The sequence below is a fragment of the Gavialis gangeticus genome, unplaced genomic scaffold (genome assembly GCF_001723915.1).
Source record: "Gavialis gangeticus isolate Ggan-Ray unplaced genomic scaffold, GavGan_comp1, whole genome shotgun sequence".
NCBI lineage: Eukaryota > Metazoa > Chordata > Crocodylia > Gavialidae > Gavialis > Gavialis gangeticus.
The window spans coordinates 87901613-87918374 of NW_017729025.1; the positions used below are offsets into that span (position 1 = coordinate 87901613).

Here is a 16762-nt window from a genome sequence, read left to right on the forward strand (position 1 = left end):
GGGGGAAGCAGGGGCAGGTGCGTGGGGCTGTCTGCTTCCTGCCACAGCTTTTGCTGCCACTTGCTTCCCTGCTGTTGCTTTTCCCACCACAGCAGTTGAGGGGCGGGACATGAATTTTAAGATGCTCCTCCAATAATTAGATACTATACATGGAAAATTATAACTACTATAATTTACTATATATACTTTTCTATGTCTAGAATCTAACTGGGGGGGTCATCTTAAATTCAGTCTTCTTGGATTTAAGTAAATACAGCACTACTGGTAAAGTACTGGAACAGAATGACTGATGCCTTCCACTCTGGGGATGTCAGCATTTCAGTCTGTTTTGGAAATGAAATGCTCTGCAAAAAAAAAAAAAAAAATCTTTAAGTAATTTGAAAAAAAAAATCTACATAGCATTTCTCTCCCAGTTTAAACTCCCCTAGTTTAATAAAGAATGTATTTTCCCTGACAAATGTATGCACTTTGGTAAATTATGAGGGAACATTTTATATACATGAAAGCAGAAGTCACTTAATTTTTCCACCTTCTGGTAACTAAAACTCTATGAGAAGATCAGCTATCAAAGTAGTTTGACCCCATAAATGGCCTCTTAGGCCACGTCCATATGTGTGAAGACATTTGGTTCTCGGGGGACAACTAGCGGCAGAGCATCTCATGCTGCTGCTGGTTGTCCCTGGGGAATGCCTTTGCCCTGCGTGCTCTGGTGCACAGCAAGTTACCCTGAGTGGGGTAGGGGAGGCTGGGACCAGCACTAGGCTGACCCCAGCAGCCTTACCTGAGGTCCTGAGGGTCTCCTGCGGCTGCAGCAGCAGCAAACCTGCCACATGGAACCTGGTTGGCAGTGGAGTGTGGCTCTGGCCAGCTGCCAGGCTCTGGCTTCAGGCTGCGCATGCTGCCACTGCATGCGCCACTCCACTTTTTTTCTCCTTGCAGCGTTGAGAACAACAGAGCGTGCAGTATGTGACACTGCAGATGTGCCTGCAGTGCCACATACCTCATAGCCGTGCTTGTCTGGATGCAGTCTTAGGGTTTAAAAACAATGCAATATAAATACAGAAACCCACAAATTAATTTGACCCCCTACTAAACTTTGAAAATTATTTAACCTGTTTAAAAGGACCCTGGCCAGTGTTTATGCCCCATAATATAAGTGATTAGATTCTAATAATGGGGTGTGTGGATGGTTCTTCTGATTCTAAACCTTTTTCTAGTAAAATCTGTTATATTGTTTTCCACCCTAGCAGTCAAGTCTTAAGGTACACCAGAGGCAACACTAATGTGATGTGCTCCTATTCTCCCTCTGCTGGTTTTCTAGCATCTGTTAACTAAAAATATACAGGAGAACTGAATAGATCAGAATTAGATAACAGATTTTAAAGGCTGTCTGTCACCTCTGACTCTTTGAATTAATTTCATGACTTAATGTTGCCATCTGAAGAGTGGCCTGTTTTAGATGACTTAGTGTTTTCAGAATAGCTCCTAGAGAACAGGCACTCACATTATGATTGGCATAGGCCAGCAGCCTTGCTTGCAGAGATACCAAGCATTTTGTGAGTTATGAAGAATGAATTATCCTGTCACTTCTTTAGGAGTTTGCTCCTTGTCATTGCTGTAGGAAGGTTTGCAGTACCACTGCCTGTACTGTCTGCTTTGTGATTGCTTCAAGTGCTAGCAAACCAGACATCTTTCCCCAAGAACAGAATTCAGAAAAACAGGAAAAAAAATCTAGCAAACCCCAGGCACAGTCAGTGAGCAACTACTATTCCCATTACCTTCAATGGGAGCTGCAGGATACCCTATTTCTAGAACTATATGGACACCTATGGTATGGGTACCCTGAGACCTGTTAGACACGCAGGAGACTAATGCTTCACTAAGTGGAGAAAAATTCTGAAGTGCCACAAAAGGAAATGTTTCTGGTTTCTAAGTTTTCATCAGAGGAGGGAAGTGTAAATTGTAAAAACAAAACAGAACAAAACAATGCCTGCACTGTCACAGCTTGACTTTTGCTGTTTTTGCTGCCAGCCTGGTCTTTCTTAGAAACCACCTTTGTGGGGAACCAAGGGCAGGCAAGGAAGGACATCACATTTCTGTGGGTGCTGGTTGGGAGGAACTGGCATTAAAGAATTAGCATAAGTGTAATTCTGGCAATGGTTTGACCATCAGCTTGTCTATTGTATCCATTTTTTGTCCATCTTCACCTTTTAAAACTGCATCTTCCTTGTGGCAGGGCTGTGTCCCTCCCCGTGAGTGGAGAGTGCATTTTGAGTACCATCTCAGTCTCGGTTGTAAATAATAATAAATGATCTTGTGTATCTTTCAGTGAACATTTGCTTTTGCTTTTAAACATAAGTCTTTGTCATTTAAATATAGAGGGTTCTGGAAAATGATGAAAATGCAGATGAAGTAAATGAGGAAGAAGATTTGGAAGAAGATATTCCAAAACGAAAGAACAGAGCCAGAGGAAGGGTAGGTTGAATCCCTGTGGGGGAGAGGGAAGGTGGGGAACAAAGCTCTTTTCTCACATCCTCAGCTGGTTTCTGTTCATCATCTTCATAATCACAGTGTAGATGCATGGATAAGTGAAGATGATAACCATGTGGTAAACTGTAGAATCATACAGTCTTGTTTTTTCATATTCTCAGTTTGTTTTGCCTATTAACTAAGAAATGAGATTGTTGTGAGACTGAAAATGGGGACTGAATGTATTTTATTGATATATTTTTATTTCTGAAGTAAAATTGACTATCAGTGATGATGATATTCTGTTGTTACAGTCCCTTACCTTGCAACAACATTCACAATTAAAAAAAGAAATGCAAACTTTGCTTACAGTTCCAACATCCAAAACAAAAATCAGCAAAGGTAACAGTGAAGCTTATATAAATACATTTCGTTACAATCTTTGAAGCTGGAGTCAGAACTGAAAGGTCGTAGTAGTGTTCTGGGCATGAAATCTTAGCCCCTTTGAAGTCAATGGCAAAACTCCCATTGACTTCAAGAATGGTATGGTTTCATCCTCAAGCAACAGCAACCTTCTTTGGTCCTGTCCCCTCACAATTTCAGCACAAAGTCAGCTAAGTAACCAGGCCAACATTTAAAAGCTTGGGGCCAACATTTTCAGAAGTAGGTTCCTAAAGTTAGGCAGGCATCCAAATAAAAATTGAATGTGATTCTCAGAAGTGCCAAGCATTTGCATCTGTCATGGAGCTTCAGGGGAAGTTGGGGGTAATTGCTGTGTCTGAAAATATGAGATTGTAGGAGTGCAGCTGAAGATGACTACATTTTGGGGTAAATAAATAGGATAGAAGAAATTTTAAAGCTGCCTGAAAACACATTGAATAGTTTTAGAGTGTTTCTGTGCATCCACACCTCCCTCCCCCTCTGTTTCGTTATTGTTCTATTATTTCATCTTTCTGTTCATGTTAATTTGGGTGCTAAGCCTCCTGGATAAGAAACCAAGGCAAATTTTCCTCTAACAGAGAAAAGTATATTTCTCAAAACCAGTGGAGCCAATTCTAGTCAATCTTTTTTTTAAGTTTTCTTGTAAATGCCCCCTCAGTCAGATTCCCAAACTTAGAATATTTTAGAAAGTATACATTTCAGGAAGTTATGTGAACTCATAAGCAAAACTAGGAGATAGATCAATACATGCAGACATACTGAACACTCCAGTTCTTACAACCCTTTCCTAATACACTTGCTGCCACAGGATTTGAACATGCCTGTCAGGGTGTATGAAGGACAAAAAGGGTAACGCAAAAGGTATACCAATCTGGAAAGAGAATTTTATTCTCTGGCATCCATTTCATACATCTCTGACCCATACAAATAATGCGCTGAGGTTATTGTTACATGCAATAGTGTACTTCCCTATCCTGGAAGGTATCACAGAATAATTCTATCACTTTATCTCTGCCATTCAAAATAAAAGAACCTGTGGGGGGTTAGGAGCATCATGTATCACATTCACCTTGAAGCATAAACTTATATCTTACTTTTTAGACTAGAACCCTGTGCTAATGGTGGTCCCAGTAAAATCTCTGCCCTTTCCCTGCTACTAATATTATCTCTGCTAGTAACTTTGATTTCTTATGAGACTGTAGAGGGTAAAAGAGTTCCAAATGCTGTTAAACTTTCATAAAAATTGGATGTAGTAAGAATGTTGGCACAAAGCGTAGGTGGCATTGTAAATCTAAAGATGGATCCTCAGCTGGTGTAGACTGGTGTCCCTTCCATTGCTATCTGATTTATAGCAGCTGAGAGCTTATGCTTTGCTCCCTTTTAAGCCTGTTCCTGATGAGGGTCTGATACAACTTAGGAACCACAAAGGATTTGAAATTGAGGACACTTGAAATCTGAACCTGAGAAGGGATTGTACTTCTGTTACCTAGAAGGCTTTGTTTGTGGAATTGTTAGAGGAGGGGAGACTGACAGGTGGAGGACCTACAAAAGGAAACAAGATTCGGAGGAGCTGGGCCTGTGGGGATTCAGAGAACGATCAGGAAGGGCTCAAGTCATGGGCACAGAATTCACGCAGCATAATTATCGCTCTGGCCATTCCAAATTGTGCTCCTTGCTTTTCCTCCAGCATTCTTTTATTTTTATCCTGAGACCCTATATCTGTCCTTTTGGCTGTTCTCTCTGTCTCCATTTGGCTGCTTCAAGGCTGCTGAGAGAGGCTTCCAGGCTTTGTATATCAAGTCTCGGAGTCCTTTTGCTGCATCCCTGCAGGAGTATGAAGTCATTCGTGAATGACTGAATTCAACAGACTGAAGCCCTGATGGCAAGCACGTGGCACTCTGTCTGTGCCTCTGGGGTGACTGCTTAGTTTGCTGGCTCCCTAAGGCTAGCCCTGACATAGCAGGAGCATGAGGTCCAATGCTGAAGGCCAAGGAGATGGGTTTACAGAGAGAGGTTTTTACAGTCTTTGTTGGATGGAGAAAATGGGGAAGGAGCTAGAATGTGAAGCTTGTAATGCAGTAATGTGGCTGCACATGTGAGGTCCATGTGCTCTTCAAGAGAAAACTAGAGGATGTTATGAGTCACAAAGGGATTTAGGAGCCCAAGTCCCCATGAAAGCAATAAATTTAATTTGAAAATATCCCTGTCTGTGTTCAGTTCATGAAACAGTGTATATGGCATGCAACCATAGCATGAATGCTGTACCCTTGCATTTCTGTAAAGGATGGTTTGAAGGGAAGCAGCTGGCTGTAGATTAGTGAAACTCAGCAACAGATCTTAAATTACTATTCTAGTCTGAAAAGTGACTATGTAAAAATAGCACTTTCTTACTCAACAGATCTGCTCCCTGTGTATATTCAGAGTCAGACCTGCTGACTAGTGACAAAAGTAAGATGTTACAGCTTTTTCATCCCTCTGCAGAACCAATGCAGATAGGTTGGGAAGGGGTCTGGATTCTAATACATCGATACAATTGTTTATCAGGGCCACATTAGTTACACCTGCCCAAATCTGCTGAAGAGCCTAGGTGCTAAAGAGGGCTGAATTTGACTGGTGGGACCTTTTACTGTGCTGAGTAAATGGAAGGAATGCAGGTTTGCTCTCAGAGCCTGGGGTGAGTTTGCAGAGCTGGCAGTTGCTATTTGTAAACTAAGCACATTTGATACAGAATTATTGAGTTTCTGTAAACATGGATTCTGTAAAATAACTTCTACAATTGTATTTAATTTTACTTCTATTCGGCTCACCTGAGAAGATCATGCTGTGGTCATGCCCTGTGACTTGACAGTATCTATGGCATCCAGGCAAAGTCAACTAGATGCCTCCTTCCTTCAGAACCATTATATGGATGGATATCACACTCCATCCAAAGTCATGAATAGACTTTATTGGGTTTGTTCCCAATTTGTTCCCGTCCATTGGGAAGAGGTTTTCTTTAACTTGTGCAGTTTTTATAAGACCCTCTTTTCAGAGATTCCTAACAATGTATCAGTTTAAAACGGTCCTCTTGGCCTTCTCTTCAAACTTATGGAGATAAGCACCTCAGTTTGTTACAGTGCTGTCCTGTGTATATACAGTATGTGTTGAGTGTTAGTTTATACCATCCTTTAATATTTGGGTCATTAATATTCTCTAAATCTCCAAGTTGTCTTTACCTGCTAAAGCTGCTTCAGTTTATTATTCTCACACGCAAAAAGCATAGGGATATAAGGCATGAAGCTCTCGGAAGGAGAGGAGGAGCCCAAACTTCATAGAAACAATGAAATTAACTGGTTTAGTTGACTTTGTATGGGAACTTAATAGCTTGGAGTATTAGTAGAAGGTAGCATTTAGGAAAGGTGGATTTCTGCCTGTAAAGTACCAGCTCAAATGCAGATTAGGCCTAAAGTTATTGCCCTCTGAAGGGTGCCATTAGCCTATGTGAAATAGTTTCAGGGTTGTGCTCTGTTTCCAATGCCCATGTTATAACCCCTGTCATTATAAATGACAGTAATTGTTCCCCCATGGCATCCTCAGTGGAGGAGGCTTAGGACTGAATGGCATTGACACTGAACTCCATCTTTACTCCTGTGAAGTTCAAGTCGGCTTTGAGAGACATCTGTGAGTCACATTGTCCTGTGGATAATCTGAGCTCTGGCCCTCAGCACCTTTACCAACATCACATGTACTTTAGAAATACAATATTTTAGGTCTGTGTTTGGGCCTAATATTGCTCAAATAGCCTTATGCCCTCCTATTTGTTCACCTGTGAGTATGAGATGGTACCTTGACTAACTATGCACGAACAGTAGCCAAGGAATTGATAGAGTTCCACTGCTAATCAACTAGGGATTTTTGTTCTATGGATTTTCTGCTGCATTGAAAGTTCCAAAAATATACAATGTGCCTTAGAAGATGAAAGGCCAAATTCATCCATTGTGCAACTCCAGGAACTCATTTAGTTTTGCTTATATAGCTGTCAGAGGGGGAAGCTGAAGGCTGTGAGAGGGCACTGGAACAACATTTAACATTCTTGTTCTCACTGCAGGCTCGCGGATCTGGAGGTGGAAGAAGAAGGAATGATGCTGCCTCCCAGGATGACCATGACAAACCATATGTTTGTGACAGTAAGTAGTACCCAGACCTCCAACTCTGCTTTCAGCCTGGTCCAAACAGCTCAAATGCAAACAAGGCTTCCCCTTCTATCCAGCAAAGTGTTCTGCTGCTGTCTGACTTGCATGTCTGCCACCTCCTGTTGCTCTCGGTGTTTTGCATGAAGGAAAGAAAATGAAATCCTCAGCAAGATTCCACCTCCCTTGGCACCATCACAGCTCATCTCTTATGGCTCGCTCTCTCTCTCAGTCTCTTTCTTTGCGGCTTCTCTGCCTAATGTCTCTCTTTATCTTCCATGTAAGATTCACCCTCTATTATTTTCTCTGTTTCAGATAGTTACAAACAAAAGCATAACTCAAAAACCTCCGACAAAGGTACTTCACCCTTGTTGTATCTCTTACTTAATTTTTGGTTATTTCCTTTCTTTTAGTAAATTTTACTGGGCTAAATCTCAAAAGTCCTTGCTCTCAGCCCATAGGCAGAACTCTTCTTGATTTCAAAGGGAAACGAGCCTCAATAAGGACTCAGGAAAATCTGAGTCCCCCATTCTGTCATTCTTATTCAGCTGGAGTATTAGCTTACTAATGGGACCAGAGGTGCAGTAAGGCATTACCCAAACTAAGCCATGGCACCAGTCTGGCAGGGAGGAAGGACACCAAGAGTTGATGCAATATGAATCCTTTTCACAACTAGGATCCAACTATTGGCATTTTTCTTCATTTCAGTTGTTTTTTCACTGCAATATATCTCTTTCAGTAAGTGACACGATGGGCCAAAATCCAGCCTTTCTGAGAAATACCCAATCCAGTGTCTAGGATAGATAGGAATTTTTGTCATCTAGTGCCTCCTTTCATAGAAAATGCTAACTACCCAAAGTTAACAGAGGGAGGAGAAATGAAGAGCCACTGCTGTTCTTAGCTTCAAAAATGTTTTGGTGGGTTTGGGCTGACACATCCACTCCTCTGTCTCCCTTCCAGTTCACCAAAAGGCCAATAATACTAGCAATCTTCATATTATCTAACGTTTTTAAAAAAATGAAGAAATCTGGAACATGGATGTTACATGAAAAGTGGATTCCTTATGGTCTGGCCACATTCTTTCAGGGAATAGTTGGGTAATCCTTGTATAATACTGTGATAGGCATTATAGGCATCTTCCTTTCAAAGCAAAGCTATAGGGACCAATGGCCTTCTTTGTGCAAGTAATTGGGTAGGGTAAGCCTTTCAAGAATACTTTCAAGTTTACTTGAAGGGGAGTATAACTAGATCACAAAATGAGGGTGAGCTTGGTAGTGTGTGAGGAGAGGAGAAACCTCTGCCTGTTTATATTTAAGGACTTTTCTTTGTACATTAGGGGATTGAAAATGCCCCTTCTAAGGCTTGTTGAGAACTGCAGTGCCTTATTTTCTTTTGGAAAGCCTGAACCTTTCAGTGGTGATGTTTGAGAGGTTGCCCGCATCTCTTTTTTTGGACATGTTCCCATGCTCCAGAGCACTTCGGGACTAGGGACATTTTGAACATATTGTGACACTTTCTGTCCATTTTACTTTCACCTGTGGAATGATCTTGCTCAGCTATTGAGTTGCCTGTGTACCTGACTGTCACACATAGAGGTGATTTGCAGATATTATTTGAAACATCTTGGAGATCAAAGCAGGCAGCAGAAATCTGAGCTGAAGCTAAAGTTATGGTATGTTGTTGCATTGATGTAATTTTGCCTTGGTTTACATTTTGTAGCACAAATATCCTGTTTGGTTTTGAAAAATAAATCTTCCCACTTCATTTGGCTAAAGTCTTTCATTTTTAAGACACGTATGTTCAGAATGGTGAGCCAGAAGAAGTGTTGCCAGGAACCAAGACTTTACCCAATTACCCCTTCTTGTCCAAGGCAGATATTTGAGAGAAGATTATTATAGGGAACATAACTTTCTATAGAAAAAGAAAAGGTTGTCCTAGGTACAGCACAATCTTTCTTGTGTAATGTCCTAACCTTCCTTTTTAGCATTCATTAGAAACATGACAAGTAATTTGTAGTGAATAATTTACTTAACAAATTCAGTCCAAATTTCTGCTCTTGAATCACCAGCAAACAGTTAAAGATTTTTTTAAGTGTACTTTTTCTACAACCAGACAGTTGGTCCAATAAAATGCATCACTCTCAAAATCCTTGCCTCTTGCACATTTCTTCTTCAAGAATATTTGCTAAATATTTTCTACAAAATCTCAGCTTGGAGATTGTGGATGAGAAGTTTATTCCCAGTAACCAGGGTTCAGATTTACAGCTAATTTGGTCAGTTTTGGAGGGGAACGTGCACATCACAGAGTATTCTTTCCAATTCCTTTTGGATAAGCCTCACTTCTAGAATCACATTATTGTTATGAATAATTGCCATCATGAAGTGAAACATTGGTTTTCTTAGGTCCCCTAATTTTTACTTAAAGTTTACCTTTTCTGGGAGCATTCTAGTAAGTAATTTGTTTGCTTAAATAGAAAATGACCACAGGGGAGGGCAGAAATATGTCTGTAATCAATTTTTTTATTTAATGATATAGTAATAAAATATTATTTGAGGCATTTGTTCAGCTCTGCTTTCCCTTTTACAAAGCCATGTTTATAGGAAAAATATACTTCAGCAGGTGTTGATACTTGTAAATAGTAGTGTGAAGTCCCTAGTCCGCATGTCAGCACCTTGGCAATGAGAGCAGCACCTACTACTTCAGCCGTGATTGACCTCTTCGTCTCTTAATTCCTACCGTTATCTCTCCTTCCTGTTGTGACAGGATGAGCACAGAGAAGGAGCTCAGCCCTGTCCACATAGGGACAATTAATCAGTCACATGCCATCTGGTGGGCCCAGATACCACACGTGGTTGAAAATGGGATGTCCAGCCTACTAAATGAACGTTCCAACATTTCAAAGTTTTTTGATATTTCAGATTCTCAAGGAAAGCTGAAATGTCAGATGTTTTAAAAATATTTTATTATTTTTCATTTTGACTTCATAGGATATATTACATATACATAAAACTCCAAGTCATAAAGTTGAAATGACATTTTTTTATTTAATATTGAAAATGTTCATGAAATTGAGAAATACCTACAAAATTGTTCAATTTTATTGAATTAATATTTTAAAATGGAAAATGATTTGATCAGAAATTTTTCAACTGGTTCAGCCTGAAAAGAGGTTTTGGGGGTGGGCCTTAGGGACATAACCCAGGGAAGCTCCTGTACCAATAACTTCAGTAACTTCAGATAAACAACAGAGTACATGGCTGTAAAAGAAGGGCAGAGTTAATGAATGAATGAATGAATGAATGAATGAATGTAAAAATAGAGAGATACAGTCTGTATATATAACCTACATCTTGTATTCTGGAACTGAAAACAATAAACAACACTAGCATCTGACCTGGGAAAATCTAGATGTTTTTCCTTCTGGCCAGAGTGCTTTATCCATGCTGAATCATTTACACGTTACTTAACTGTCCGCTGTCTACCTTCATTTGTATGCTGCTTGCCATTCACATCCAAATGTAACTTACTTGTAAATACCTTTACTAGCAGCTTTTAAAAAATATTATCTTTCTTTTCCTCCATTCTGTCTCCATCTGTGGGGCCTTTCCTTTTCTGCCTCTAGAAATGGAATTGTTGCATGGAACTTGATAATGGAGCCTCAGTATGGAGCCTTATATGCACCTTTCTATATTAATGTGGTTTATTTTTATATTGTATCATTTTTTCATTGAAGCTATGAGGTTGAAAGGAGTCTCAAATGGCCTTCATGTCTATCCTTTTCACAGTGACAAAATTGTTTTAATCTTTCTAGTATCTGTGGTAGACCAGTGACTTATACAATTTTGAATATCCCCAGTGACTGTGATTACATAGGCTCCTGTAGAAGTTTGTTCTATTGCCCAAACTGTCCTCTCAGTTATCATGTTTCTCAAATGTTTAACTTGAATTTTATCTGCTGAAGACTAAGCCCACCAGTTCTTGTTCTCTTCTTGGTGACTAATGAGGATAATTGGCCCTTGTCGTCTTTATGCTGTCCCTTGCTGTTTCTGAAGGCATTTATCACGTCTTCTCTCAGCTGCATTTTCTCCAGGTCTTTTATCATTCTTCTTGCTTTCCTCTGAACTCTCTTCACCTTGTCTTTTAAAAAATGTGGTACCCAAAACTAAATAGAGCTCACAGCTGAAGTCTGCACCAGTTCAGAAGAGAGCAGAATAATTGCTGACCATATAAGACTTAGCTTGTTTTAACCACAAAACTCCTAGTACTCCACATTCAATATAGAACATACCTTTTCAATGCATATGAAAGTAAGAGAGGCAATGGTTCTCTTATGTTATTTGTCAGCTCAGGGATGTGTCTTCCAGTACTATACGTCTCATGTTCTAAACATGTCAATTAAATGGGCTTCTCCTTTGTCCACAATCAAATAGATATGTATTCAATAATATTAGCCATTGCCACTTTCTGCTTCTTTTCTGTGCTAACTACCCTACCTACTTTCCATCTCCAGTTTCTTCATTATTCTCTCTTATTTGTACTGTGTCACATTTATCTCATACTTGTTAATTTTATGATTAATTTTGAACCTTCTGTAATTTAAGTGTATACTGTATGTAAATCTTTATTATTTTTCCAAGTGCTCCCTAATCTTCCAAAACTGTCTTCTGTAGATTTGAGTCCTGTACTGTCCAGTCCACCCTCCAGATCACTGATATAATATAGACTAGCATTACATATAGAATGGATCATTCAATAGTATTTAGATGCTTAAAGATATAGATTGACGCCTGCTGGGATTTTCAGAAGTGGTTAAGCAGATTAGGGACTTTTGATTTCAACATCAGGCTTTTAACCTGCTTAGGTGCTTTTGAAAATCCCACTAGGTGCCTATCAGCATCTTTTGGTACCTAAAGACACGCTTGAAAATTTGATCTTCAGTAACTATTTTGGACTTGACATTGATCTACTAATATTTACATAAATTAGTATTTTTTTCATTGCAGCCTCAGCATTCGATTCATTATAAACAGTTTGACCTAGTTAGCAGCCTTCTAATTTTTCTTACCAATCTGGCATAGTATCAAAGGTTATGATGTCAAGCTGTAGTCATCAGGGCTGTGTGAAGCTTCAGTCCCTGATTTGATTTGGCATAGATTTGGCCTGATTTGGTGTCCAAATCTATGAATCCGAATCAAATCAGAGGACCCTTTAATCTCTTTGAATCGAATTGGAACCCTCTGAATCGATTCAGAGAGATTCAGAAAGATTCGGTGATTTGGACATAGATACAGCTTTAAATGTTTTTTCTACATACCTCTAGGTAGCAGGTGGCTCGTGAATGCTGCAATGCTGGGGGCGCATGGAGTGTCCCACAGAAGCACAGGGGGCTCCCCAGCGCGCTTGGCAGCTGACTCGGAAGTGGACCAGAAGCATTTCCAGTCCACTTCTGGGTTTGCTGGAGAATGTGTGGGGGGCCCCCCCACGACCCCTGGCTTGCCAACTGTTGCCTCCTGGGTCTGGGAGGGCACCCAGGGTCCCCCCCTGGCCAATTGCCGAGTCAGGGGGTGTGTGTGAGGGGGCATCCACGTGCTCCCTGGCAGACCCAGAAGTGGACTGGAAGTACTTCTGGTCCACTTCTGGGTTCACCACCAAGCACGCGTTCCTGTGGGACACTCCATCCGCCCCAGCATCACAGCATTCATGAGCTGCTCCTTGTACCTTGAGGTATGTAGAAAAAATATTTAAAGTTGTGTCTATCTCCGAATCAGCATCTAATCTTTAGATTAGGATTTGGCTGAATTGAATTGAGAGCAGTGTTCTGAATCAATGAATCGAATCACTGTCCCCGATTCGGGTTGAATCCGAATTGAATAGGGCCCATTTCACACACTCCTAGTACTTATCCTTTGCATTCGCTTTCTCCAGTGAATTTTTCCCATTAGAGTGGCATCTTTTGCTAGACTAAGGAGTTAAAGCTTCCACTGAATTCTAGTGAGAGATGAGGATCTAATTTCTTTTCCTTTGAAAATCCCTGTCATACTGCTCTTAATATGATTTTTTTTTGCAGGCCCTGGTTACTTATTTTTGGGGACCGTGTTATCATATTTGTGTTTACAAAGTAACTGCTTTGCTAATTGTTCTGATAACTTACGAAGTTTTGAAATTAAACATGCTCATCCATGTTGTCCTGACCTCTCTCCACACTTCTTAATTAGACCTAATCTTGCCATCTTCGCTTGCACAAACTGAATTTCAGTAAGAAGTTTGCTAGAATTAGAGGAGGTCTGCAAGCTCAGTTGTTTGCTCTTTGCCAGTCTCCTGATACATCATTTATCTTTGTTTTCAAAACTGTTATTGATGGATCCTATAGTAGTACTATTCCTCCTTGGAGCACTGTTCTAGGGGACATCATTGCATTCAGCAGATTAGAATACGTAGTGTTTATAGTATTACTTTTTGATGTGCTTCCTTATAAATCTGCCTTATGACCTCACTGTTTTCTTTTTAACTGTTAGCAGGTTAAGGCTTAAATCATCCGGTGACATGCTTTTTAGTGGGCGCATCTACACAAGATGCTTTACTGGAGATAACAGTTAATTACTGCACAGGAAGCGTCACCATCTACAAGTTCAGATGTTTATTGCACAGTAATTTATTCTAATTGCTAGGTAAATTTCCTACCTGTAAATACAGGTAGCAAATTTACTCTTGATTACTTACTGTGCAGTAGTGCACATGTAGATGCCTGACTGGGAGCACATTTGCTCCCAGTTAACTGGGCAGCAGGGGACAGGAGATTGTTCCCTGCCCCCAGGAGCTGCCTGTTGCTGGGGAGGGCTCTGCCACGAGAGCCCAGGCTGGGCTATGTTCCCCTGCCCTGGCAGCTCCCAGCCCCTGCTTCGCAATGGTGGGTGGGGGCTGGGAGATCCTTATCTCTCAGGCTTGGCCTGCAGTCACAGGGCCCTGATAAGGATCTCCCAACCCCAGCCACATGATCATGGAGTGGGGTCTAGGAGCCACTTGCTGCCAGGGCAGGGGGACACTGCAGGCAGCTCCCAGGAGCAATGTCCCAGCCCCCGTCAGGAGACAGCTGTCTCCTGGCCCAGTGGTCCCTGCCAGCCCCTGGGCTAGCACCCAAGGAGAGCCCAGACCTCCCCCTGGCTGCTGCAGGGGCCTCGTGTAGGGCTGCAGGGAGCAGCAAATCTGCTCCCACATCCCTGCAAGTGTAAACACGTGCCTGAGAGAGTTTAGAGGACTTTAAGCTGCTCCCAGATTATTTGCATGTGTAGACATGTCCACTGAAGACTAAAGTAGTGTAGCTAGTAAGCAATTAAAAACAAAAATAAAATAGCCAAATTAGAAGTGGATGGCGGAGGAGTCAAGTGTATGGGGGCCTGAGGGCCCTGGCCACCCTTGAAAAGAGGGCTGTCACCTGAAATGGATACAACTTTCCACGGGTCCATCATTTTAGGTACCTTCCTCAACCCCCAGCAAAAATAAAAGTTGGTGCCTATGGTGGATGGAGTAATGCTGTTCTTCTGTTAAGGATAGACTGATATTAGAATTCAGAGATTCTTTTATTTGGATAATATTTAGATATCTATTGGTTCCAATATTGGTCTTTTGGTCTAACCCCTCCAATACTCAGAGGTTTCTTCTTCCTTCAGCAAGTCCTGGGCTTCTGTAACCAGCAGTTTTTCTACAGAGTGATAGGTAGTTCCTGTGGTCTGTGAAGCTGTTTGAGAGCCTGTATTAAACAAACTTGACGTTCAAATAGAAACTCAGAACAAACAACTCACCATTGTTCCTGGCCCATTCTTAGCAGCCTCAGTAGAGAATCCAAGGTTTAAATAGATTTGAGGACCTAATACCTTTTGTACCCCTGCATATGGGGCCCCTCATAGATCAGAGGTGAGGAACATGGTAGGAGCAGCGTGTGGCTGTGATGTTTTTCTTACTAGTACTACAGCTACTCTGGGTTTTCATAGAAGATGTCAGTCTCCAAAGGTTTTCTATCTACTATTATATCCACCAGCAATTAATTTTTACAAAAATGTTAATATGCATGTTTATACTGATACTTAGATGGTTTCCCTCAGTGTAGAATGTTCATGTTGGCTAAAATTAACCCAGTAGGTAGGTACCAGGTGTGGCAGGCCAGTAAGGGGTGGTCCTGCGCTGACCCACCCACCTCACTGTGCCTGACCACCTTCCAGGCTCCAAGTGCCTCCTTGGGGGCGCCTCACGTCTGGCCGACCCCCTTCCTGGTGCACACCTGCTAGCCTGGGAGTAGAGCTGCCATCACCCAGGGATGGGCTTGATTCTGGCATGATGTTCCCTGGGAAACGCAGGCCTAGTAGCCCTTGAGGGTAATTGAGTCACTTCAAGAATGTGGGATGCTCCCCTCAGTTGGAAGCACAAGTAGTGGTCTTCCTTAGTCAGTCGAAACAAGGGGACCCCAAGGCATAATTTAGGCCCACTCCCAATCAGTCTCCCACGCTAGGTACAAAGGAGAACTGTATTGGTTACAAGGAGTAGATTTGGAATAGGGTACAGGGTAGAGCAATATCAGAGAAATCCGATACAGTAAACGGGGTGGCTGGGTAGCCTTTGATCATGCATCTGAGTTACTGCAAGCTATATATCTAGTTAGATCTCAGGTAGCTTACTCACAAGTATCATCCAGAGGCAGGTGGAGATTTCCTCTGGAGGCAGGCAGTTCCTTGATCATGAGTTTTGAGAGAGAGAGCAAGTTTCAGATGGTCCAGGTCTTCTCTCTTTCTGAGTTTTCCTCATGGCTGCTTCCCCCTCCTCCTGGGCAGTCCTTAACTTATATAGCCCTTATGACCTCATTTACCTGGTCCAATGGAGGCCAGCACCTGTTGGCTGTCAGCCAACCAATTTGAAATGCATCATTGGTTGCTGGGCAGACTGGCAGTCTCAAGCCCACCAGGGAGCCCAAGCCCCTCACCCACGTATGTGATGCCAGTCACGTAGGCAGAGGGAGCAGGTTTCCCTCAGGAATGTATCCAGCTCAGGTTACCTAAAGAGATAGGGTAAGGTATATACCCTATGCAGGGCCCATACTAACCAAATTGTCACAGAGCAGAGTTTTGGGGGAGAAACAGAAATGACCTTCTGCCACACCAGGTACACATCCCTATGGAGAGCCCAGACAGGACCATTCACTACATGCTTGAATATGCAGAGAGGAACATCCTGCCATTCTTCCTACACCTCATTCTTTCTCTCTATTTGGCACTGGTGAGGCCACACCTGGAGTACGGTATCCAGTTTTGGGCCCCCCCTCTACAGAAAGGATGTGGACAAATTGGAGAGAGTCCAGTGGAGGGCAGTGAAAATAGTTACGGGCCAGAGGAACATGACTTATGAGGACAGGCTGAGCTGAACAGGGCTTATTTAGTTTGGAGAAGAGAAGACTAAGAGGGGCTTTAGTAGCAGCCTTCATCTACTTGAATGATGGTTCCAAAAGAGGATGGAGCTAGACTGTTTTCAGTGGTGGCAGATGACAGAACAAGGAACAACAGCCTCAAGTTGCAGTAAGGGAAGTTTAAGTTAGATATTAGGAAAAGCTTTCTGATGATGAAGGATGTAAAGCACTGGAACAGGTTACCCATAGAGGTTGTGGAATCTCCGTCCTTGGAGGTTTTTAAGACTTGACT

At 41.8% G+C, this 16762-nt stretch overlaps 1 protein-coding gene across 12 annotated transcripts in view; it reads left to right on the forward strand.

Moving 5' to 3' along the window:
- DPF3 (double PHD fingers 3) overlaps positions 1–16762 on the forward strand; it is a 288571-nt gene that overhangs the window by 160168 nt on the left and 111641 nt on the right. For all 12 annotated transcript variants that reach the window (XR_002097710.1, XR_002097709.1, XR_002097708.1 and 9 more), the window contains exons 5-6: positions 2380–2475; positions 6998–7076. Coding sequence is in view for 4 of the 12 variants with exons in the window: in XM_019519128.1 (XP_019374673.1) it covers positions 2380–2475; positions 6998–7076 (175 nt within the window). In the remaining 8 variants the exon portion in view is untranslated. The remainder of the gene's footprint in view (positions 1–2379; positions 2476–6997; positions 7077–16762) is intronic.